Source organism: Tauraco erythrolophus, chromosome 14 (genome assembly GCF_009769465.1).
Source record: "Tauraco erythrolophus isolate bTauEry1 chromosome 14, bTauEry1.pri, whole genome shotgun sequence".
In the NCBI taxonomy this organism is placed as follows: Eukaryota; Metazoa; Chordata; class Aves; order Musophagiformes; family Musophagidae; genus Tauraco; species Tauraco erythrolophus.
In genome coordinates this window covers 16,007,652-16,034,164 of record NC_141478.1, presented here as the reverse complement: position 1 = coordinate 16,034,164, position 26,513 = coordinate 16,007,652, and the positions used below count along the sequence as shown (strand labels likewise).

Genomic DNA, 26,513 nt, shown 5'->3' with positions numbered 1-26,513 from the left:
GAGTATTACGGAAGAGTAGTAGGGAGAAGTAGTAAAATAAAAAAGTAAATTACAAAAGCCAGGTGTGAATTCGTAAGTTGTCTTTTATAACGACATTTCTGTGAATAGTTTGCACATACTTCTAAATTCTTTGGTACGTTTTTTTGGTCTCACTGAACAGTTCAATTCACTGCTTGATGGTGGGGATACTCGACTACCACTTACATATAACTTTCTGTAAATAAGTCACTGTCTGCTTTACAAAGGGTTCCATTAACCCTGTTGTAGAAAAGAGGGGGAGGAGGCAAGTAAAGGAACACAAGGCAGTTAAGTGATTTGCCCAGTTTCCAAGGGGCGAGACAAGCAAGAAGATTGTATCGTACCCCAGTTCCTTATGCTGTAAGTAGTGAGTGACTAAAAATACTTTCTTTACTATTACCAACTAATGACAGAAGTAGAACTGTACCTTAAAGAAGCAGCTAATTTGATGTTTATGAAAGTTAATATCACTGTTTGGTAGAAGCGATCTCTGTTGGAGGAGTAAATGGATCACCTGAGAGCTTGAAATGCTAATGTGAAATTGGCTACTAATTCATACTAATGTCTTAAAGAAGTGAAAGGGAGCCCGGTGTGTACTTTTTTAATTATTCAGGTGGTGTTATGTTGGCCTACGCTGTTTTTCCTCTTGAATCTAGTGCATCAAAACCATCAGTTAGAAACTAAATCACATTGTTGGAGGGGATCATCTAAATCTGTTCCAGAGAGTCACATTTAAGCAACAGTACAATATGGCTTCCAAATCACCAAGTGAGTGGACACTGCTGCTTGGTCAGTATGGTTGGATGTAGCCCATCCTGGAGCTAAGTCTAAGCAGCACTGTTTGAAAATGTGCCACTCCTGTTGGTTGCTGTCAGCGCAGGGTCTGATGTGCATGCATTCCGATTGTATAGTTTAACTTTTTTCATTGGTATCTTGGATGCCTCTAGGATTTCTGTGGTCTGAAATATCTGAAGTAGACAACTGCTTCTGTCACTTTCTGAATAGTGATTTTGAGGCTAAAATTTTTTGGGCTTTCATGAGAGCTATTTTTGCATTGAACTGCAGCTCCAGAAGAACCCCAACAACAACTAAAAAAAAAGCTAAGTTTTACAGTAGCTTTAAAAATAAACACAAGCATGCTGATCTGTTACTGCTCTAATCTGAAGCTAACTCTGGGCAAATAGAGTCAAACTACTGGTATCTTGCACAGGGCAAAAGCAACAAAAATGCTCACATTTCAGACTTAGGAGAGGCTGGGGGAAGAAGTCATCTTTGCTTCAATTTGGGTTATTTTTTGGTCACCCATGTTTCAGCCTTTTTGAAACAATGTGCTTTTTAGTGCTTTTTGGAAATCACAATGCAACATACGATTAGCATCTCAATGAGTTCTTATTCAGTAGTTAAACAAAAGGGTTTTTTTGTAAATTGAGATTATATTGTCAACTTTATAAGGCAGCTTTTGTCTGTTACAGTGGATTTGGTGACCAGCGGAAGGCAACCTTCTATTCATGACTCAAAACACAAGTTTTAGTTTCTAAACCACTCTTGATCAAACTGTTTTATAATTTAGTACTAGCAAGATACGAATTGCTATTTTTGTTAAAATATTTTAGAAACTTTTCTTTAAGGATTAGAATTTCATTGGAACTATATTTACTGTATTTAAATCATATATGCCTCAAACATATCCCTGAGTTCATACTGTAAAATACAAAATCAGTATTTTGTCAGATAACAGTAGACAGGAAAATCATGTTCAGACCTTCAGGAAAATGAATGTGGTCATTTAATTGTCTTTATGTTCTTGGGAGAACTGTACAACTGAGAACAAAAAGTAAAGTATTTTGTAATTTTGCAAAGCCATATCTGCTGAATGAACTGACTGTTGAGAACTATGTATTATTAGTGAGAACTTGGTTTCTTTTATTTTTTTTTAATGCTGTGGTAGTCCATTTAGTAATGATGGTCTATTTGGCAATTGTCACGGGAGCACAGTGTGACAGACTGCTTGGAATGAAATCTGTAATACGGATTTTTGTACCTACTTAAGTTTGAATTTTGTTATGATAGTATTGCTTTTGTTAGTATTGGGCAAATCCCTCTGGTCGTTGAAGAACTGAATTTTCATCCTTTTTAATGGAGGTTTTATGTCATATCCTTGCCTCCAATACCTAAATCCAGTATTCATTAAGTAGTCAACCTAAATGCTTAACAGATCATTCAAGTAGAAGAAAAAAATTCGTGTGATCAGGAATCTCTTTTTGGTAGGTAATACCTTTTTTAAACCGATAAAAAAATCTTATTTTGAGCATCTGTAGTTGTATACATCATTAATAGAGATCTACCATCTTATTAGAATAAGATATCATTGTCACTATGAAATAACAAGATTTCTTTTGTTGTTTTTTTTTAGGTTTATTATTATTACATTATTATTTTTTTAACAGTCTGTCAGGAGGTACAAAAATTGAAAGTGGGAAATAGGACAATACTGGAAAAGAAAAATAAAAATATATATTTTGCCTGAGGATTTTCTCTAGTTAGAGAATTCATCCTGTAATTAAACTCTTCTTTTATAGATCTAATGGAAAGTAGGCTTATAGTTTTTCCTCAGCTCTGCATTCTCTATAAGCGGTCATTTCATGGTAAAGGCAAGTGTGTTCTCTTGTTCAATTCACAGGGTTATGGTAGTGATAGGCGAAGAAGCTCTTGGTCCCAAAGAGCTGTCAGAAGGCTGTGCCTCTAAAAGCGTTTAAAAACATGGACCAGACTTCTGTGACGTGGGTCAAAACTGTTCAAGTCTGACACCATGTAGTTCCTGCTTAGCTCCAGAACTGGAACTGCTGTAGGGGATGGTGGAAATAGAAGTCTCAAAAGATGAAGAGGGAACAATGTCTTCACAGTTTGGGGGTAATGCAGCATTTATCAAAAGAAGGGCTTTGTATGCAACTTTCTCTGTAAGTTGGGTGCAGTTGCACAGTGACGTATCCTATGTTACCTGCCTCCTGTGTTCAGCAGAGTGGATTCAAATCTGTCCACGGGAGATTTGTCTTTACCAGTGCACGCAAAGCCTCAGCACTTGTTGTTGCAGGCTGTTTTCTGTTTAATTCTTTTTAATTTTAACTGTCATGCTTTCAAAGTGTTTCTTACTAGATTATTACTTTTGAAGTGAGAAATATGTTTGCGTTGCAAGCAGTCAGTATTAAAAATGTATTAAGGTATTTCCTAACCTCTGTGGGAAACAAGATACAGAGGAAAGACTGCTCGTTTTGTTCAATGCACTAAGAGCATTTCTTTCTAATACTTTCTGTCAATTGTCATAATGCCACAGAGTATGAATAGAAGTGTGGTGATAGCAGAAAATGGCGTTTTGTGCTGGTGCAAAATATACTGTGCAGTCATGTTTCCAGTTAATTTCTGCGGATTCTTGCAGTTACCACCTGCAGGAGTTGCTTTAAAGTTACAAAGGTTTTACGTAGATGGAGTATGCTGATGGTGAGGCAGTATTGTCCATGACTGCCACGCTCATGTAACATGCTTTTGTTGCAGAGATAAGTGGTCAGCAGTGTGAAATCAGGTAGTGGGTAATGAGAATTTCAGTTAGATTAAATACAGTAATATTTTTTTTAATACTATGGTGGGAGGAAAAGAAAGTGGTGGAGATTCAGAAGGGCTTTTAAATCCAATCTAGTGATAGTAAACAGGATCCCAAAAAGTACTGATTACCTCAACAGTGAGTGAGCAATGCTTTTTGTTCAATATTGGTTATAGCAAAGTCAATGTTCTACTACACTGCTAATCAGATTGGGTGAGGAGACTTACATTAAGAGCATTTTTTTCTTTTTCTCTCTCTTCATTCTTCTGGTGCTGTGCTAGGACTAGCCATACTGGGAGGAATGTGATGAGACAGCACTTAAAAAATGGAATTTGTGTAGTGTTAGAAACTGAAATGCGGGAAACTATTTAATGATTTTTCTGAAGATTAGACTTACCAGGTTCTAATAACAGTAATTTATGAACATTCCGGTAAAATAGTGAAAGGAAGATACTAGTTCCTTCAGAAGTCTAGGATTTTTTCAAAAACCTACGTACTGCACAGTCACAGAATCATAGAATAGTTTGGGTTGGAAGGGACCTTAAAGATCATCTAGTTCCAACCTCCCTGCCATGGGCAGGAACACCTTCCCATAGATCAGGTTACTCAAAGTCTCATCCAATCTGGCCTTTTTAATTTGAAGAAGCAACCTTATCAGAATCCAAACAAATTACCTCCCACACAATATCAAGATTTTGCTAATAATCTCCTTGGCAAACGCTAGTCAAAACAGAGTAGGCATAAAGTTGACCAAAGAAAGTGATTTTGTTGTATGTTGGAGCAGTATCTCTGAAATTCATATTGGAAATAAGTTTTAAAATACAATAGTGTACTTGGATACCTTCACAGTAGATAACATTAATTTGCTAGTGAGATAATGAATAACTGTTTACACTCAACTGTAATCTTTCAATCACTCTTAGGCTGAAACTTTCTTTGCCGAGAAGTGTATTTATTAAATCTGGTTCTTTCCCACTAAGCAAAGTTTACAAATGCAGTAAAATACTTTGTACCTGGAAAAGGACTCCATTTGAAAAAAATTATATTAACTATGTTTAAATTAACCTAGTTAGTCATTAACTAGTTTTAAAAAAAACAGTGTTAAACATGACCTCTTTAAGTACTTGTAAATATGTGTGATTGAGAGGAATGAAGGTCAGAAGACTGCTTTTATTTCTTGATCAGTCCTTTTAAGCTTATAGGTGGGTCCACTGAATCTGGTCTTCTGGTGTTTTGGAGCATAAACGTGTATTAAATGGTTTGTTTTTTTCAGAACTCAACCTTAACTATATGCCAAGGATATGATTTTGGATTTTGTGTGTGGTGGTTTTTTTTTATTCCTGTTTGCTATTTAATTTTCCCCTAGCTTTTAATGATTGAAATATGAAGTTTAGAGCTTAATGATATAGGGACAAAAGCTGAAGCAAGTTGGGCTTGTATTGAAGTAGTTTAGCAGTATCATATACTGTGACTGCAGGAAACGGGTATGAGAATCAAAGATAATTAAAGGCAACTGTCAGATGAAACTGTACCAGAGTGCAATACTCCAAGAGTGCATCTACTGAGCTCCTACGGCTAACAGGCTTTGACTCCACAGAACGAGACTAGAGCTAGTGTAGGGTAAAATGGATACAGGTACAATGTGGATATCAGGTCCTTGGTGCCAGGTCTTAGGCTTTATAAATCTACTTCTGTGTCGGTTCCATTACTCTGTGATTCTCAATCTCCATGCTTTCTTAAAACAAACAAAAAAAATAACAAGCTAAACCCCACCAAACAAACAAAAAAAAACAACTCACCAACAACTCCCAGAAGACAACAAACCTTGGTAAGGTTTTTCTGTTTCTGACAAAACCTGCACTCTGAGACGATGGTAAAACCGTGGTTTGCCCTACAGATGCTGGTTCCTTAAGTATTTACATACATAGCTCCCATAATCTGTACTCCATTTTCTCTTACTGGGGCACCAATTTATAATGGTATCCAATCTGCAGAGAAACTGAAGGGGCAAGACCTCTTCCCTTTGGTACTTCTCATCCACGTCAACATCTTTGTCGGTGACGTGGACAGTGGCATGGAGTGCACCCTCAGCAAGTTCGCCGATGACACCAAGCTGTGTGGTGCTGTCGGCACGCTGGAAGGGAGGGATGCCATCCAGAGGGACCTTGACAGGCTGGAGAGGTGGGCCCATGTCAACCTCATGAAGTTCAACCAGGCCAAATGCAAGGTCCTACATCTGGGTCGTGGCAATCCCAGGCACAAATACAGACTGGGTGGTGAATGGATCGAGAGCAGCTCTGAGGAGAAGGACTTGGGAGTACTGGTGGACGAGAAGCTCAATATGAGCCGGCAATGTGCTCTTGCGGCCCAGAAGGCCAACCGCATCCTGGGCTGCATCAAGAGGAGCATGGCCAGCAGGTCGAGAGAGGTGATTCTTCCCCTCTACTCTGCCCTCGTGAGACCTCACCTGGAGTACTGCGTCCAGTTCTGGAGCCCCCAACATAAGAAGGACATGGACCAGTTGGAGAGGGTCCAGAGGAGGGCCACAAAGATAAGAGGGCTGGAGCACCTTTCCTATGAGGACAGGCTGAAAGAGTTGGGGCTGTTCAGCCTGGAGAAGAGGAGGCTCCGGGGTGACCTTATAGCGGTCTTCCAGTACCTCAAGGGGGCCTACAGGAAAGATGGGGAGAGGCTGTTCAGGAGGGCCTGTTGTGATAGTTCAAGGGGTAATGGTTTTAAAATAGAGGGAGGTAGATTCAGATTGGATATTAGGAAAAAATTTTTTACCATGAGAGTTGTAGAACACTGGAACAGGTCGCCCAGAGAGGTGGTGGATGCTCCATCCCTGGAGACATTCAAGGCCAGGTTGGACGAGGCCCTGAGCAACCTGATCTAGTTGGAGATATCCCTGTTCCTTGCAGGGGGGTTGGACTAGATGACCTTTGAAGGTCCCTTCCAGCCCTAACGATTCTATGATTCTATGATTCTATCTCCAGAGGAAGCTTCTGCAAGTTGCTTACAAATCTCCAATAGGGACTAACAGTCACAAGCTAACCGTATGTGTCTGAAGCACATTCACACGCGTGTGAGGTGTGTATTGACAAGTATTGAAAGAATTACCCTTGGTGAGCAGCCGATTGTATGATATTCTCACTGAGGTAGCTTGGATCTCTAGCATGTTTAACTGATGTGTACCTGCGTAGCACTACAGGTTTGTTTTTAAAATTTAAACAGTCAGCTATAGTAGGGAGGTGATGAAAATGTTTCTTTTCAGTCTTGTTTTACTTTGCTTGTAAGTTTTAAGTATATTTGTAATTTTTTTAATCTAATTCTGCAAGTTTTGGATCTAAACATGCACAATTAGAATAAAAGAAAACCTTTTTCTTATCCAAGCAGTCTTTAGTGTACTTGATCTCTAATAATTTTCCATTGTGAGTTCATTTTTTTATTTTACGACTGCCATTAGTTCAAGCTGATCAGTACAGATCTGTAAGTAATAGCTCTCGTTCGTACATCAGATGTTGCTCATCGTATTTCCTTTTCCTATCTGTGAGAAAACAATCTGTTAAGAAGCAATTACTAGTTTTGTTCTGTTTGTAAAACTAAATGTAATTTAAAATAAATGCTTGATGAAAAAGGCAGCTGCATGTATCTTGAATCTTAGAATGCTTCCCTCAAACCACATGAGCAGTATTGGACACATGCTGAATAAGTTGCAGGGATACAGTCATATTTTGCACTTGTGCTTGGAATTTGAAAACCGAACCTGGCCTTCCTCTTTTTAGAATATCCCCATAAATATGGACCACAAGGAGGTTGCGCAGATCATTCAGTATTTGAAAGAATGCAGAAGTACCAGATGACTGGTATAGAAGAACCAACAACACAGGTACGATACAGGTTAATGGATTATGTTGATTAGAAATTAGTATACTAACTTCATATTACTTCTGTGTTGTCTCTTTTGGTTAGTCATCCCTCAACGTTTTGAGGTACATAAATTTTTGTGAGAGGTTTCTTATTAAAATAATTTTTCTGAAATCTTTTTCTCATTGCTTCTACAGCATAGATGTGCTAACTTACAGTCTTAATGAATCCTACATGATCTCAAGTTTTTCAACAATTAGAATTTTTGATGGATGTGGAAATCAAGTGTGAGATGAGTAATATAATTAATTGCAGCTGAGAGGGAAAAGTTTTGAGATGCCTGGATGTCTAAGTAATATATTGGTCCTTAAAAAGTAGTAACTTTCAGATTTTCAAGTCGTGTTAATGTCACAGACTTGTGATATCTGAGTGCTTTCAGTAGTGAATTAAGTGATATGAGTGGGAGGGTCTTACCAGCATTATTGAAAGGTTTACAACATTCTACAAGTAGCCTGTAATATGAGGTAAGTGGCTTATGGAAGGGACTTGCGTACTATAGAGTCCCACACGTTTTTTGCCTTCTGGTTTGCACCACTTGGCATGAAGTTGGATTTTTTTTCAACACTTCCCAACACTAAATTATTGAGTTTCTCTCAGTGTTAGCTCTGCTCTGAGCTGTTTGAACTTTTGGCATTGTTTTGTGGTGTCAGTTAACTATATGCCAACAAAACTATGCAATGTGACTTGTTAAATGGCATCAGCAGCTTAAAGTTTATTTACATTGTGACTCCAGAAATTATCAACAGTATTACACGATTCAGAGTTTGTATAATAACATGCTTTCTCAAAAATTTACTTATAAAACTCCATGGAGCGAGCAGGCCATGAACCAGTGAATACTGTAAGGCAAATGTGTTAGCAGATACTGCTCTGACTAACGAGCATTATTTTAACTTCATGTTTAGTGTACCATTTGTTCCATGCCAAAGTGCTTAAGTATTTCTGTTTGCAGAGGTAGCTGACTAAGGTAATTACAGTGTAATTAGGGAGGGTGCATTTGAGTCCCATGGTACTGTTTCTGTGTTTTGTTTTGGTTTTTTTTCTGCAAACTGTTCATCTTAGAAAAGGATTATGGAAAAGAAAGATTTCAAAGATCACCTGAATGAAAAAATCTATTTCACATTGACTGCCTTTTGTAACATAAAATGAAATGCACAGAAGGGTTTGACTGAGATGTCATTAAAAATAGTTGACATACTTGAAAACTGGCTATAACATACTTAGTTTAACTTAAGATTCATGAAACTGGGCTAAAGAAAAAGAATGGACATCTGTTTGTATTACTGGAATATGTTTAGAAAAATCTCATCGCCATTTTTAGGTAATCTAGGGCAGCATGTAGATCTACAAAGTTAATATATTTATTTCCTGTGTTTCTCTAGAAGCCTTTTGAAGAACCTAAGAACAATGATCCACAGGTTTTAAGAAAAAAGCGTGCCGCGCAGGCTGAAAAAAATACATGTCAGCTCTATATTCAGACTGATCATCTGTTTTATAAGCATTATGGAACGAGGGAAGCTGTAATTGCACAGGTATTTCCAATCCCTTTGTTTTAAACTATCTGCTTTTACTGTATTTATGTATTTCTGATAAATTTCATGTAATCTAATTGTGTATATTATTGCTTATTTACTTTAGAATGTCTTGTTTCATTTGTTACAGTCATCTTGACATTATTGAAACAGCTTTTTTGTTTCACTGAAAAGATGCGATGTATCTGTGACAAAAGTCCTGGGCACTTGTGCTTCCTTTAGTTAATAATGGCAGCATGGTTTGTTTAGCACCTCTGAGAAGGACTTGCAGTCTGACTTTTCTCAATTCTTACTCAGAAAAATAATACTTCCTGAAGTGTTCCAGTGTGTCTGACAGCCTGCCAAGCCTCTGTGTTAACACTTGCATAGCCTTCCATTTGAAGTTTTAGTTCAAAACACTGTGAGCTAATGACACCGAGATCTCTTCCTGGAGCGTCTGATGGAGTGAAAGGTTAAAAAAGCAGTGGCAACTAAAGGCAGATGCTTTTCATTTGTCAATATGCGATGAACTGGAAAAAATTAGGTTGGGGTTTTTTTCTGATCATTTGCTAAAAATGTAACTAGCGTGTTAACATGCTTCTCTTGAATGCTGAAGTCTCACTGCCACTTGCAAATCTGACTCTTAATATTTATTCGTCACACTGTATATACTCAATTCAATTTGAGTAAAACTTTCCAAAGCTCTAAAGTCACCTTCAAAATCAGGTTTTCAATGGGTTAGCACTTCTGTGTGCTCTTGGAAAGGGTAAATGAAAGAATAATGTCATACAAGCAAATTTTTTCTTTACAAAAGAAATACAGTGCTTTGAATACAATTCTAACTGCAGTGCTATCTTATAGCAATGGATCAAATGAATATCGCGAACAGGTATCTGAATAGTTGATAGAATTATGTGGGGAAAATAAAGAAAGCAAATGGCAAACCACTTTGCTGTTATCTGGCATGGTGGCAATGCAGAAGCTAGGTTATGCAGTGATTTATTTCTGTTATTTGCCATCAGCATTTGATTAAAAAGGCCTGTTAGAGTTCATATGGCACAGTATCTTACGTGTAAAAATACAGACCTTGCAGTTATTGCTATTTAAGATGAGCTGTAGCGTAGTGCATAGATCTTTGAACTGTAGATACTCTTGTTTTTGACAGATTTCCAGCCATGTTAAAGCGATTGACACAATTTACCAGTCAACAGATTTCTCAGGAATCCGTAACATCAGCTTCATGGTGAAACGAATAAGAGTAAGTTGTGTTGGAAATACTTTTAGCTTCACTGATATTGCTTGGAGGCTGTGTTTTTCGAAAGTCCTGTTGCTTTTCACTTCTAACCATTTATTGTTAGTAATGTCATAACCCAAGTGTCTCTATAGTAAATGGTTCCCTAACCCATTTATTTGGTTTAGTTTTAGTGTTTATTGGCAAAAACCTGCTGCTTCTGTTATTAAGCTGTATTCAGTTTTTATAGGAATCAACTTATGTTTCAGCGGTGTTGACTGTGTGGCAAATAGACTGTATCACTCTGCAAGATCTTTAAAACTGAAACAGATAATGGCTATCCAGGTTGAAAGTTCCTTCTAAAAGTGATGATTTAAGAGGATAAATATAAACTTTTGGGTACTGGTGGAAAGGGAAAAGAAAGAAATGAGAGTGTGGGCGTTTACTACACAAATGCAATTCTTTCTTTATTGTAGAACTTGATTTGCTGAATATTGGGGTGGTAATTTGTCAAGGCCCATAAATCTTTAGCAACATCTTTAACTATTTAACACAAGTTGTTGATAACAGTAAGCCTCTTAGATGGTATTTAAAAGTCAAGTGAAAGCAAATCATGTCTTACAGTTTGTTTCAATTTACTTTTAGATTAACACAACTGTAGATGAGAAGGACTCTTCCAATCCCTTCAGATTTCCTAACATTGGTGTGGAAAAGTTTCTGGAACTGAACTCAGAACAGAATCATGATGATTATTGCTTGGCCTATGTGTTTACAGACCGTGATTTTGATGATGGAGTCCTTGGTCTGGCTTGGGTTGGAGCCCCTTCAGGTAATTATATCCAAACCTTCAGTGCGATGAGATGAAGTATTGTAGGTAGGTACAAAGAAGAAAGGTAGTAACTGTGTCTTTTAAATTGACAGCAAATAGTCAAAAATCTCATAACCAACTTTTCACAATTTTGGTTAGATATGGTCCAATTTATTTACTTAAAATAAAAGCAGGATATCGTATGTCACTTCAATTAGTCTTGCTGTCTTTCTGATGAGCAAGATGTGAAAACAGAGGAAAGCAATTTTCTTTAACATATTTCTTTTCATAGACAAAGGTGATATTACTTAGATGGCTTTTTGTTTATGACAGGTATGAGTGACCAGTAAAGTGACAGACGAAACAAGTAATGGTCTTCATGTGTGCAGCATCTTGAGACATATTAGTTTTATAGGATGTATTAGTTTTATAAAATGATACATTTGGAAGTTGTTGGTCTTTAAATTTGAGTAAATAGAAATTCTTTAATTGTAGCTCAGCACAAATTCCAAGTTGTTGAAACTTTCACAGAAGTCAAAATCAGAAATTCAGAAGGAACAGTCTTCCATTTTTTCTTCCCTTGAGTGATATCTATATAGTAACGAACAGGTTCTATGAGACTTTGCAAGAGTCTAGATACTTTTATGAGAACATTATCAAGAGCTTTAACAGAGTATGAGTAATTGTGGGAGAAACATTAAGCTGTTCATGAGATGTAGGTATACATTATAACCTCACTTTTACTGCTGTACTTTCCTCTAAAGCACATGTTGTAGATTACTGGAGCTATGTGGAAAACTGTCATGGTTTGACAGTCTCTCAGACTTTGATTTTTAGGAGATGAAAATGTTCAAATAAGTATTGGTAGAGTATCAGAGGGGTAAAAGATCAGTGGACCCATGAGTGTAGTAAGTGTATTAGAGGGACCTGTGTGGACTAACCTTAGTGACTGTGGAAGAGCGGTAGGAAAAATAATACACAGGTGGCCTGTGTAAATAGGAAACTGGTTCTATGATGACTAGTCTGATGTACAGACTGAGCAAGCATGGGATGAATTGAAATGTGCATTCCATAAGCAATACTTCCAAAACTAAATTTAATTGAGAAGAATTAATTTGCTTTGAGAGATTTTATCCTTAATGCACATACTGACATAGGTTAAATGAGATATTTTGCTAAAATGAGATTTCACTTCAGAAGGCAAGGAAACTTCTTTAGAGTGGTTTTTAGACACCATTTATGTTAGCAATAGAATAGCTGAGTTTTAGAACATTGATAATGCCTCAGTACAAACTCAAGTTATGAAAAAATTCGATGAAATTAAAGTCACAATTTCGAGACTTTTCCAAACGATAAGTGTGATGCGCTTGATTGTTGACCTTCTAAATATGGGTCTGATTAACCCACACATCAAAAGCATTTTCAGCTTTAGTTTGTACTGTGGAAAAATGACTCATTTTTGCTGACAAGAATATATAGCTAATCTTAGGCATTTTATATAAATGCTCTTGCTATGGGAGAGCATCTCCTGTGATTTTTACTGTGTTTTTTTTACTTAATGAAATTAAAATGAGATGTAGATTAAAGCTACCAGTATTGGACACTGTACCCTGCTAGTCTTGCACTACAGGTATGGTGAAATTGGGGCTTGTCCATGCAGTGAAAGCCCAAAATAGCTCTTACTCTTAATAGCTGTTCTGAAACAGCTAACTTGTTTTGTGTGAATGTATCCATTCAGTGCTGAGAGCATTAATGTGGATAAATCTAATCTGCTTTCAAAGTTGGGTTAATTTAATTTCATAGAACTCTTCATCCTCTAGGCATCCACTGAGGAGGCAAGTGGTTTCTTGTTCTAAATGTCACTAGAAAAGAAACACAGTACTTGTTTTTTTTAAATGACTGACTGTTGTGCTTTTTTCTAAATGCAGGGAGCTCTGGTGGTATATGTGAAAAGAGCAAACTGTATTCTGATGGTAAGAAGAAGTCTTTGAACACTGGAATCATCACTGTTCAGAACTATGGCTCTCATGTTCCTCCCAAGGTTTCCCACATTACTTTTGCTCATGAGGTTGGGCATAACTTTGGTTCACCTGTGAGTATTGCTGTTGACCTGTTAGCTCAGTTTCAACCATGTTGAAGTGCATTTGCGAATAACGTTTTTACTTCTCATAACAAGGAAAATATGGTCATGACTGCAGGTGTATATGTGCATGCACACTGTATGCAGACAAAAAACAGGCTGCTGGACTATGCCCCTTTTATGACTATTTGACAGCACTGGTGCAGCACTGGATTTGTGAATTGTTTTATTTCTACTAATTCAATCTCTTATAAAGGGACTATATTATTATTCACTAAAAACACATCCCTGTTTTTTTTGAAGACTAGAGTCACACACATCTCAAATGTATTTTTGTTTATCCTAGAGAGGAGGAAGAATCAATGCAAAATTGATTAAGGCGGCACTTTATTTAACAAGGGAAGACAGAACTGGCTCTTTTTTATATTCAATTGCTTATACTTAGAAGTTTATCTAAGAAAATTCTGGAGAGGATTAAGATACCAAGAATACTATTTTAGAGCAAAATTTTCTCCCAGTCATTTAGGGTTATGACTTGTTTGTGGCAAGCTGAAAGCATTTGGGTTTTGAAAACTTTTGTTTTTTCTGAGATGAGAACAAAGTTTTCTGGTTTGGCGTTTTTATTTTTATTTTTAAACTTAAGTATATAGACTTTCTACTCTTGCAAGTAAAATGAAATCAAGATATGACAGGAATGACAAGTTCTTCCAAAACAGATGTTCACATGTGAATGCTTTCTTCATATGCCTTGAGAAAATCCCTAATACTACTGCGCTGAGTGGGAATAAGCCTTCTACGTATAACTGAAAATATGAGCACATGAAACTGAAAAACCAGTCCCACTGAGTGAAACATCTTCTGAATCAACCTGGAAGATGGTTCTTTGAATTTTACTCTAAGTTGCATTTAATCCATGGAAATATGTGAAAGTACGTGTTTGGTTCTACCAAATTATAATAGACAATATATATTTCTCAGAACTATGTTGAAAATTTTAAAACTTACCTACTACTTTGGAGTCATAGGCTGTATTTCTGGAAAGTTGGATGCATCAGAACAGCATTAGAGTTCCTCTTACATTTAACAACTTAGTATGTTGTCAGTCTGCTAATTGCTAGTATGCCAGTCTGTAATGCATTTCGTTCATCGTGCTGGATATTGTACAGATCTAGTCGCTGACTGACAGAAACAGACTTCTGCTCTATTTCGAAGATCTCTTTGCACCTCCCTCAAAACAAGCAAAAAGAATGGGCTTGTTTCAGTTAACTCCTCTTTGGTTTTGTTCCATGGAATACTTATTACCCCTTTGTGATCAAAAAAGCCACTCTTTTTAGGAGATGGCAGCTTTTTTGTTGGTTTTTATTCCAGGACGTGCACTTGCGGTATTCATTACCTAGAATGCAAATAAGCTAAAACTTAAGAAATTAGATACTTGCTACTGTTGTCTGGGGCAAAAAACCCTGAACGATTAAACAACAAAAAAAAAAACAACAAATAAAACCACCTTTATTTTTCTGTATGTTTTGTATTCCAAGAAACCTTAGAGTATAAGATGGTGCTTTGTTTTTATGAGCCTTTTATTCTCACTATGTTGAGGTTACCAAATCAGATTACTTTTGCACATGTATAAAAGGATAGCAAAAAAAAAAATAGAGAAGCTGTCTTGATAGAAATATTTTTAAAATATTTGTTTTGCAGCATGATTCTGGAATGGAGTGCACTCCAGGAGAGTCCAAGAACTTGGGACAGAAAGAAAATGGCAATTATATCATGTATGCAAGAGCTACATCTGGGGACAAACTTAACAACAACAAATTCTCTATCTGTAGCATTCGAAATATCAGCCAAGTTCTTGAGAAAAAGAGAAATAATTGTTTTGTTGGTATGTATTTAGTCATCCTGAAAGCAGAATGACAAAGCATTACTATTATGTTTAATTAGAAATGTATTTTATTAATTTTTATTTTACTACTACTCTTTTTTTTTTTTTGAGTTTACTGAAAGATTCTTTAAGTAAAGAATTGAATTTGAGAATTGAGTACTATGTCAAGTTCTGGGTTCCCCAGTACAGGAAAGACATGGCCATGCTGGAGTGAGTCCAACAAAGGGCCACAAAGCTTATTAAGAGATTGGAGCATCTGACATGAGAGGCTGCAAGAGCTGAGACTGTCTAGTCTGGAGAAGAGAAGGCTGGGGAGGGGGAACCTCTTGTCTGTCTTGATAAATGACTGCTGGGAGGGAGTAAGGATAACAGGGCCAGACTGTTTTCAGTTCTGCCCAGTGAAAAGACAAGTAGTAAGGAACACAAATTAAAACACAGGCAATGCTATTTAAACATTAAAAAAAAAAAAAAAAAATTTGCAGGCATGTTCTTTCTAGAGTCTGTGATGTGTGAGCTCTCACAAATTTTGTGAGGTTGTGCAGCGAGTAGGTTTGGGTTTTTTGAGTAGTAGCAGTTCATCCCAGTACCATCAGCTTTTGCCTTAAGGTCCTCAGACTGTTAAAGGAGGAGTGCAAGAAAGGGTGCTGCTCCATTGGAGCCTTAGCAGAAAACTTCCTCTTATCACTATTGATTTCCTGTCCACACAAGAAACTCCCACTGTTATCAGCAGAAAACTTTTACTCAGAGGCTTACAATTCTATGAATTGCAGGACTGACTAAGCTGGGTGGCAAGCAAATAGTGCAGGTTGAGTTGAGCCCTAGTCTGAAGTCCATCTTGACTAGGCATTTTCAGTCACAATTAGCTGGATGCTGTTGCAAGTCAATGTTAACGTTTGTAAGTCTATTTGCATATTCTTTGTACTGCTTTGTACATGAATATACTGGCATTTTTCAGAGTCTGGTCAACCCATCTGTGGTAATGGACTGGTTGAACAAGGAGAACAGTGTGATTGTGGATACAGTGATCAGTGTAAAGATGAATGCTGTTATGATGCAAACCAATCAGAAGATAAAAAATGCAAGTTAAAACCAGGCAAACACTGCAGGTATTTGTGCATGTCTATTACACTTAAATGTTTGAAATTTATTGGTAGCTATAATTGGCATTTTAGAATCTGAATCTGTTGACCTGTGTTACTCTTGAAGTATTTATTTTGTTTAAAATGTCTGGTACAGTGAGTGAGAAGTTCATAAGCACAGCATGCTGTGCAATTCTTGGTGCTAATTCTAACTTGCTTCCCCTTAGATGACTGTTCTCTAGTTTCTGAAAAAAACAGTACGGCACTGGATTGTATCAATGGTAACATCATAATACTCAGTGCAGACAAATATGTGTTGAAATTCTGTTATCTTTATCAGAAATATGCTGTTTTTACAATAGCTACAGAAGAGTATTAATTGCCCAAAGGATAATGGAGGAGATTATGAAATTGGATCCCATCCTAGTGCCGTTACTACAGCATTGCCTAATCGGAAGATGACTGAAGGATATAGTTGATTTATTTCTTTATTTAAAAAAATGTTTGGTTTATAAATTGAATTGAACTATATTTTTAAGTCACCTTGTATCTTGGCAGTGTTGTGTACACAGTGATTAATATGAGGAACTTTTAAAGATCATAAGAGTTACAGCGAAGTAAGTGAATTTATCATTTTTAGTCCCGTGACTTCAGATGCATGTTATTTTTTTACCTCATCTGGAAACTTAAGTGTGTTTTTCACACGAAAGGCGTGAGCTTTTCTTCCTCTCTAGACAGACATAGATCTAATGTCTTGTTAGACTCTTAGCCAAAGATGAAGAGAAGCTTCCTATTATTTTCATATCTAAAACCAGCTCAACTTTTTAATACAACATGCACAATTTCATTCTAATTGAACTTTCCTGCCCTAAAAATAATCTTTGTCATCCTGGGAGTGGAAGTAAAAGTAACATCTACTGTTAAAATGTATTTGACAGGGTAGACATGCTAGAAGGACTATCTCCTGTGAATTCATAGTTGAAATAATTTTGCACATCTTCCTTCCAACTCCTTGCAAAGTCTCATTATGGCCTTACAGTTCTATAACTGGTTTCTGAGACTGTTTTATGTTGCTCCTGTGGTGAGGAGCTGTTTCCTTCTGAGTACGCCAGGTGCCACCGCCACCTCCTTTCTTTGCTGAAGAATGATTTGACATGAGAACTCAAAAGGCTTAGCTTTAATCAAGTAGTTACGTATGTTTTGTAACTTTCACTCTTCTGCTGCTTCTTAATGGCACATGTACTCAAACACAGCTTCAGAAAGAGAAATGATTGTTTCCTGCTCTTTCGCCAGATACACTGGTGTACGTAGTGTGAAGGGCTCATATGGTTTGATGTCTGTGACATAAAGGAGCCCAAGTGTTTTGGGGGAACCAGAGAAGCTTTATGGCTTCATTGACAAATCTTTCCTTCCCTCAAAATTTGATTGTACGCTGTGATTTCTGATACAAGATCTGATCTATCTCCTTCCCTTTTCTTGTTTATTTAAGCAATGTAAGTGGTATGGCTGCAGAAAGTGGAAAAAAAATTCTTACAGATGTCAATCAGTGACAGATAAATCTTGACCTTTTTTTTTACATTGAAACTGATACTGTCAAACTAATCAATTGTTCCTGAAATAACTTTGACAACTTGCTAAATGAATGTTTCAATACAAACTTTGAAATGCTGTTTTCTTCTGTATATTTAATTTAAAATGTGCTTGTATTGTTTTTCTGATATAATGCAAATAGTTTAATTGGTTGCTACAGTGACTAAAAAAATCTGTATTCAGTGCAGTAAGCTTTTGTTACCTTAAAGGACAGAAAAAATTGTTTTCAATTCACATTTTACGTAGCACAACTCAGAAACGTGTTGAGTGTTTGAGTAGGTTTCTGGATGAGTAGTTCTTGACTCGTTCATGCTTTTCCTTTATATCCCTGTTTTCTGTTTATTTCTAGTCCTAGTCAAGGGCCCTGCTGTACTGCACAGTGTAGTTTCAAACTGAAGACTGATAAGTGTCGAAATGATTCCGACTGTGCAAGAGAAGGAATGTGTAATGGTGTCAGTGCTCTCTGTCCAGCGTCTGAGCCTAAACCAAACTTCACAGACTGCAACAGGCACACACAAGTTTGCATAAACGGGGTATGTTGTTTTACAGTCATCTGCAACTGCCGTTGTGTATTGCAAGGCACTGTGTTACGCAGTGATACGGTTTCGATACTTAGTGGAGAAGAGTGTAAGATTAATCTCTTTTTCTATCAAAGTGTTTGATTTATTGGTTTCAATCACAATAACTGTGAAGGTACATCAAGTATTAAGAAGCAAGTAACAAATATCAAGCTAGTTTTATTATTTGAGAAAGTTCCATGTAAATTTTTAAAAAAAAAAAAATCAAGGATATGAAAGTGTTTTATTTTCTAGTTCTGTCTTTTCATTTTTCTTGAGTCTTGGTCAAGTAGTTTCGTTGCCTTAAGAAGTTAGATATGCTATCAATACATGTTGAATTTGATTTAGTGAAAATTCACACTTCCTCCATCCATGTGCATGTAACTCAGATGTGCAAGCCTATAGAATTACTCTGAACTGCCATTAGTTTCCTGGGTTAAAGAGTCCATGGCAGTTGCTGTGAAATATTGATGGGAAGTCTCTTATAAATTGATCTATGTTTACTTGGAAGCAGAAGGAAGCAAAAGTCACCCTCTTAAAGAGCTGTAACTTGTGTTGCTGTAAGTCTCTATCTTCTGCAGTCCAGGTTTTTAATCAAATGATACTGTTTGTAATAATTTTCAGCTAATTTAGAGTCGTCTTAAAGATGAGGAATTGTCTTTATATAGTAACTTGTTTTTGAAACAAGATTATAAATACACTGTTGGTTGTTTTTTTTTTAATTTTGAAGGGTACTCCCATGGTGGAATTAAACACAGAATCTTTCCTGTCATTAATTTTTATTATTATTTTCTGAGAGAAAATATTTTTGAAGTCATGCTTTTCATTTGTTTTCCTAGCCACGGTTTTGAGTACTCATGTTTCAGTATAAACTGCAGTGTTGTGAGTTTTTTGCAGGGTATATTCTGAGGCCCTAAAAGGTGATACAGTGTTAAAAAATAAAATAGGGTAAACCACCTTTAAAAAAATTATCAAAGAAGTCTAAACACTGCAGCTGAATAACTGTAATGATTTTTTGTTTTATAAACTTTAGAAAAATTCAAGCTATTATTTTTGTTGATAAGCATCTTTAGACCTACATTTATGCTTTCAGCTATTTAAAATTAATATCTTTCCTAACGTCAGTGTGCTTAAAAGTAAAATTGATTTTTGTGTTCTCGTGCTTTTGTCTCGAACAGCAATGTGCTGGCTCTATCTGTGAGAAGTATGGCTTGGAGGAATGTACGTGTGCTAGTTCAGATGGCAAGGACGATAGAGAATTGTGTCATGTCTGCTGCATGAGAAAAAGTAAGATTTATCTGAATTGTAAGCATAAGTACAGCAGTAGGAATCTGAGGAATCTTCTCATGGTGTTTATATTTTAGGTTTTGTTAACTTGAGAGCATACTGTGATTTTGTTCATACTTAGTTTCAGATAGACATTGCGTTGTATTTTGTAGGAAATAAATAATATATTTTCAGTTTTTATGGATTAATAGAAACTTGAAATTTTTCAAAAGCATTTTGAACAACTGAACACCAAGGTATTCATGCATGTATGGTTTAATACAATAATGGTTCGATTAATCTAATTTTTATTCACTTTTCAGTGGACCCAGCTACCTGTGCAAGTACAGGCTCTAACCAGTGGGAGAAACACTTTGGTCGTAAAACTATTACTTTGCAACCCGGATCTCCTTGTAATGATTTCAAGGGCTACTGTGATGTGTTTATGAGGTGTCGACTAGTAGATGCTGATGGCCCTCTAGCTAGATTAAAGAAAGCAATTTTTAATCCGGAGCTGTATGAAAATATTGCAGAATGGATTGTGGTAAGTATTTTTTTATCTTACCACTCTAATACAAAATTTTCTTGTTAATCCGTTTTCACAGTTGTTAAGTGTTGCTGTATATATACAGTACTTAGCATTCTTTGAAGTATAATGACTCCTTGTTTTACTAGTTTTTCAGTAAGCACCTTGAGTGTACTAGATAAATTTGACAGATTGAAGAGAATGGAAGCAAATAAATGACAAACAAGTAAATATATCTCTGTTCACTCCACTGTTTGTTTTGATGATGATGTTCATGTTTTTGATTTATTGGGTTTTCCAGTTTTAACTCTTCGTATTTGAATGCTCTGATTTCTTTTAAGGAACTAAATATATTGATCTCTAGTGTTTCTTATTTTTGTTGCACTAGATGACAGTTTCCTAATAACAGACTGGGAGGAGAGTTACAGTGAAACACCATTATAGAGCTGCATAGTCAATTTTGTGTAAGCTGTTGATTGTTTTAGGCTTATATAGCTCTGTTGTAGCGTATCTCTTGTGAAATACTCCTCTGATAGTAGAATGAATCTGAAGTATTTGGGTTTTTTTTGTGTAAGATCTTTGGGGGCGTTTTTCCTTTAAAATGTTAGTCTTTTAAGTGATGTTTTGGAACAGCTTTTTGATGACCTGTAAAAAGCAAAGGAAAAATATATTCAATGACCCCTGTCTTTCGTGTATGTATGCCAGCCCTCTAAAATTTTTTTTTTTAATCTTTTTTAGGCTTATTGGTGGGCAGTGTTGCTTATGGGAATTGCCTTGATCATGTTAATGGCTGGCTTCATTAAGATATGCAGTGTTCATACTCCAAGCAGTAATCCAAAGTTGCCTCCTCATAAACCACTTCCAGGTGAGTACACCGGATAATTAAATTAATAGAGAAATGTTTTATCCTCCACTATTTTGTTCTAAAGGGAAATTTCAGGTGTCCCAGCCTACTGTTCTTAGTCTGGCATTGTGAAACTACAAACAGAATTCATTTCGGTGAAACAGCTCATAAAAATGTAACTCTTGCCTTATTTTCCTGTAACATAATATGCATATCAAAAGAAAGCTTAGAAGACTTTTTCTAAGTCACAGTTACTTTCATTTTCTATTCCAGGCTACATTTTGTAAGAACCAGCCTGTTTAAGGAACTGGTGTTGAGATAAAAAAAATGTATTCTGTAAATACTCCACGCAGTTCTATTTAAAAGCTTACAGGTCTAAATCTGAAGCCTTTCAGAAAAATATTGCATTTAATTTGCATGGCCAGGGCAACTTTTCTGAAAATCATTTCTCTTTTAAAATTCATTTTAATAATGTGTACCTTTCTTTGAAACAGGCACTTTAAAAAGGAGGAGACCACCACAAACCACTCAGCCACCACAGCGGCAAAGGCCCCGAGAGAGTTACCAGATGGGACATATGAGACGTTGACTGCAGCTTTTTGCCTTGGTTCTTCCTAGTGCCTACAATGGGAAAACTCACTCCAAAGAAAACCTAATAAGTCATTGTCCCCGGTCTAACTCTCAAAAATTGAAGAGGAAAAAAAAAAAAGCATGACATGCCCTCAAAACAAGTGGAAATGGTTAATTTTTAATGAGCAAATCTTCCAGCTTAAAAAGAAGAAAAGTGTTTTTCTTGCATATTTTTAATTTAGTGGCACAGTCCTAAAGTATCATGATTCTTCCCCTTTCTATGCTCTTCATTGCTGCATTTTCTTCACTTGCAGGCAAATATGGCTGTAGTAAAACTTTTACTCAAGAAGTGAAAAAAAAATATATTTTTCAACTGCCAGACAAGGCCAGGAAGCTAGACCACCTCAGCATTGGAGACATTACTTGTCAATGTATATACATTGTTATATGCAGACATGTATTTCTAACATACACCCGTACTTGTGTGCAATTGTAAACAAGAGAATTGCAATATGGATGTTTCTTTGTATTATAAAACTTTTCCGCTATTAATGAAGAAATTACTGTTTAATTGACATACTCAGGATAACAGAGGATGATGGTGTGTAATGGTCAAGGATCCTGTGATGCTTTACACAGCAATTTTGAATCAAATCAAACTTTTTTTATCATGATCAAAGTTGTTTCAGGCACTCATTTCATCTTTATCAAACAGCTGCTAAGACATAGCATACAAGATTGAATGGTCTTTTAGAGATACAACAGGTGTTCTGCAAACTTTGCAAATGCCAGAATGTTTCAAAAATGTTTTATATGTGTGTTTCTTGTAGCTCAGCATAAATATTTTTGATTTGTCTGATTATTCAGTTAAATAATGAATAGTTAGATGAAATATTTCCATGCTTTATTAGAAAATTCTGCCTGTTATTCAACTTGTTTTAAAAATTGCAACCAGTTTATTTGGGCTGTTCAGATGTTCTTTACAGTATGATGATTTTGTGTTCTGAGGGATGTGGAAAGAAAGAAAAGCTGTAGTTTGTTTGTTTTTTTTAATTTATCAGATATTTGGATAACTTTTCAGCATGATACTGTTGATTGATAACCACTAAAGTAGAGTGATTTGCCCAGCTACTGTGGCAGAGTTAAAATTGTAGTTAGGACTACCAATTTTCCCACATTTTATACCAGTAGTGAAGTTCAACAGCACAATGTCCCATTCCAAAGTTTTTATTACGAATGTAAATAATTGGCATTTTTGAAAGAGGAAACAAAAGATGTCTTAAGGTGCTTACTGCTATGCAGGAGATGAAAGGGGGCATTACAAAATGTTTAAGCTTGTGATATATTTATTGCTTGTTTTCCAAAAGCACCAAGCTGATTAGAGATGCAAATGGCTATAATTTTCCTGGCTTTGCTTAGGAGAAAATTTACTAAGGGTTGGACAGGCTTCCTTTGGGTTTTTTTTGTTTGTTTTGTTTTTTAAGAGTATAAGGTTTACACAATCATTCTCATAATGTGACGCAAGCCAGCAAGGCCAAAAATGTTACAGAATATAATGGGATCTCTTCCTTGTAAACTTGTACAGTATGTGGTAACTTTTTCAAAATACAGCTTTTTGTACATGGTTTAGAGACAAATTTTGTACATGAAACTCCAAGTCCAATAGAATATATAAATAATTCTAAACGATCTTAACTAGTTAGAAGTGTATGTAGTTGCTTTTAAGTCATTTTAAATACATTTGTTTTAAGACTGTGCAAAGATTGGAAGTGGGTTTGCATTTCTAAACTGGTGACTTTTATTCAGCAAGAGTTCTTAGTAACTTCTTGAGTGTGGTAGACTTTGGAACATGTAAATTTTTTGCCTGTAATGTTATCCTGTGGTAGGATTTTGGCAGACAAATGCTGCCGTATTTTATTTTGAATCTAAGTTAAATGTTTTCTGAAAACAGAAATGTGCACTGAACTCTCCACTGCAAGTCAAGATGTGGTAAAACAGAAAGAAAGTTCAAGACAATGAAATGGAATACTACTGTCGATTTCATGTCCACTGTGTTTTATACAGTATCTTTTTTGTTCACTTTGGAGATTTTTACTAAAAATGCAAAAAAAGTATTGTGCAAAGATATGTAAGGTTTTTTGAAACTTGAAATGCATTAATAAATAGACTTGATGAAATCATTTTCTGAAGATCCATTTACTTTTTGAACCCTGAAAGCAAAAAGGAATACACAGATGCTACTTCTGCTTAATTTTTGACTTTCACTGGAAAGAGGCTGTCATGCCAAAAAGTAATGGTGCTATCAAAGTGCACCTTCCAATTTTAACGTACAGCTAAATGTAAGAGTAAATGTTTTTGTGTAACCTTTTTAAGGGAAAGCCCTAAAATTACCTTTAAATTACTTGTATGATCGCAGGAATAGAGCTTTTTCTGTTCTCATCTTCAAAATGAAAGGTAGTGACTGAAGGGGTGTTCAAGACTGGCACCATAGCTAGTGAATGATACCTTCTGAAATAAATACATTTTTGAAGAGGAATACTGGAATTAACGTGCAATATTCTGCACTGGAATTAATATGCAATATTGAATGCACAACTGATGGATAAGACTTTTAGAAAGAGCAAATTTGCCTTTTGCAGCGTGTTTTAAAACTGCTAAGCTGGATCTCTGTTTTCATGTGTGTTGTGTAGTTGGTTTAAGTGAAAAGACTGCTTTTAAAAGCCAAGTCCTGCAGGCTAGTTTTTCATTCTTAGGACCGTTTGTTGAGAATAGCCTGCTTAGACATCTGTTTCCTTAACTGAGCAGCATACACTTTGATGTAATCAAAGCATATTCCAGAGTTCCTTCCTACAAGTACTTTATTTTATTTTATTTTTTATTTTCCCATGACTTTCTTTTTCTTTAATAGAAGTGCTTCCCCTTGTAGCTAAATAGCACTGTCAAGGCAAAAGACATCAAAAGAAAAATCAGTTGGACCAGAGCCCTTCTGCAAATCAATATCATAAGTGCCCAGTAGATTCTGTGGTTGCATTTAAATTTCTGCATACCAGAGGGGTAGAAATAATGCCTAAGCATCTAAAATATGAATTTTGTGTATATTTTAAAATGTGCTTGGGGGAAACAAGTACATAAATAGCTGTAATTTTTCTAACTAACGTTTGACCAAATAATCTCTGGTTGTAGCTCTTCATCTTGTATTTCTTAATGTTTTAGTCATTAAATGCATACATTCACCTCTGGTGTAGAAGCATGGATAGTCAGAATGGTGTGAGTGTGAGAAGGGCATCAAACTCCTCTTAAGCTATGAAACTTTATTTATACCATACAGACTATAAGTCATTGATATAGCTTGCCTTTTAATTAATGTTCCAGTATTTCTTTCAGGAAAAACAGATAAAAAGGAAGGAAGAGATTTTTACCTCTGAATACGGGAGGTTCATTATTACAGAGAGGTGATTAAAGGAACCCCAGTCATGACATCGTTCTAAGCTGTGCTCAATCTGACAGGAATAGGCTCCTGATGGCTTTCAAGGTCTTTATTCAGTCGTTTGGAATGAGACAGGAAGAGACAGGAATAATTCCGATGAGTACAGTGTAAGGCACTGCTATAGGAACTTGCAATTCTAGGTATGACTTTAGTATTATGTTCATATATTGTAAGACTTTGAGTATACTGTAACTTGGGCTTTATTTCATTTTTATACAGAAATTAGTCTAATGGCTGTCAAAACACAGGGACAGGATTTATTTGGATGTATAATTTGTGAAAAATAATGTCAGACTAAGTATCTTCAAATCTGCCAGAGGTCAAATACTGAATGTTTTTTTAATTTTCCTATTTGACTTTTATAAAGTTTTCAAATTGTCTTATCTGAGGATGTACTAGCTTGTTTCAGTCAAACTGGAGAATGTTTGTTCCTCAGAAACTTCCTTAGTCCTCAAACTGCAGTATCCCTGTTACTTGAGTTTCAGCACACTGTAGACATCTCTGACCTTTTTTTCCACCTGCTTTTCCTGAATTAATGCTTTCAAGCTTGTTTCTCTTAAAGTTTAGATCCCTTTATTGGTCTTTTATCAAGGTAGTGATAGTAATGTGAAAGAAATGCCAATTTTGATGTCTGAAATGTTTCTAAGTGTTAAGATGTGTAACTACAGGAAAGCAGTGAAAGACTCTGTGAATATGTATGATTGACGTCATACAATTCTCATTAAAAGCTGGTCTACCAACTCTCTAGTGCTTCTTTTTCAGCTATAGCAAAACACTATAGTTTCTGCACTGGAGAAAAGCAGCACAGTCCAGTTCTTTCTAGCCTGTGTCTCTTGCTCTGTCATCCTTCGATATCTTCTGAACAAAGCCTTTTTTCAGGAATTAGGGGTAGGATTTGATTCAGGAAGCTTACAAAGTTCATCACTTAAAAAATTGATGATAACCAATGTTGTAGGTGCAATTCCAATGACAGTGTTTAAATTCTTCTATAAATAAACAAGTGTTTTGTAAACAAACCAACTCTAAACATAAAAAGTGGCAGATCTTTAGCTTTTTCCAGAAGCAAAACCAGAATTCTAGAAACAATCCAGGGAGATGCATAATTTGAGTTAGCCACATACACATACTTCTCTCTGTCTCATTTTTCATTGTGCTTTGGAAAATGAAAATGGCCACTTTGTCATTTGTTCCTTGTCTGTCATTCTTCAGGACACAGTCCAATTTAACTTCATGACCCTAAAAATGCTGTCAGTGGGTCTTTAGCAAGTGATTCCAGTGGATTATAGCCACTGCAAACATAAAAAAAACCCAACCATTCTCTAAAAAAGTCTGGTGCTTTCCTAACTCTTTCAGGGATACTAGCTGCTGAGATTTCCCTCTTCAGATTTGACTTTTGGCTATTGTATTTAGGTGAGTGACTAATATTTTCTGTGTTTATCTAAAGAGCTTTAATAAAATAACTATGTTGGGTAATTTAAGTATTGGGCATAACCTGAGGCATGGAATTACTCACTTAAAATTGTAATTTTTGACAAAGAAGGT

At 36.0% G+C, this 26,513-nt stretch overlaps 1 protein-coding gene across 6 annotated transcripts in view; it reads left to right on the top strand.

Moving 5' to 3' along the window:
* ADAM10 (ADAM metallopeptidase domain 10) overlaps positions 1-23,652 on the top strand; it is a 50,929-nt gene extending 27,277 nt beyond the window's left edge. For 4 of the 6 annotated variants that reach the window (XM_086620197.1, XM_086620200.1, XM_086620202.1 and 1 more), the window contains 12 exons: positions 7,399-7,502; positions 8,923-9,072; positions 10,217-10,309; positions 10,928-11,111; positions 13,019-13,182; positions 14,869-15,052; positions 16,008-16,158; positions 18,071-18,254; positions 19,457-19,565; positions 19,868-20,088; positions 20,809-20,935; positions 21,409-23,652. In XM_086620197.1, the coding sequence (XP_086476323.1) occupies positions 7,399-7,502; positions 8,923-9,072; positions 10,217-10,309; positions 10,928-11,111; positions 13,019-13,182; positions 14,869-15,052; positions 16,008-16,158; positions 18,071-18,254; positions 19,457-19,565; positions 19,868-20,088; positions 20,809-20,935; positions 21,409-21,503 (1,766 nt within the window). In that variant the 3' untranslated portion in view covers positions 21,504-23,652. The remainder of the gene's footprint in view (positions 1-7,398; positions 7,503-8,922; positions 9,073-10,216; positions 10,310-10,927; positions 11,112-13,018; positions 13,183-14,868; positions 15,053-16,007; positions 16,159-18,070; positions 18,255-19,456; positions 19,566-19,867; positions 20,089-20,808; positions 20,936-21,408) is intronic. The other 2 variants (XM_086620198.1, XM_086620199.1) reach the window with 2 other exon arrangements.
* The last annotated feature ends 2,861 nt before the right edge of the window (positions 23,653-26,513 follow it).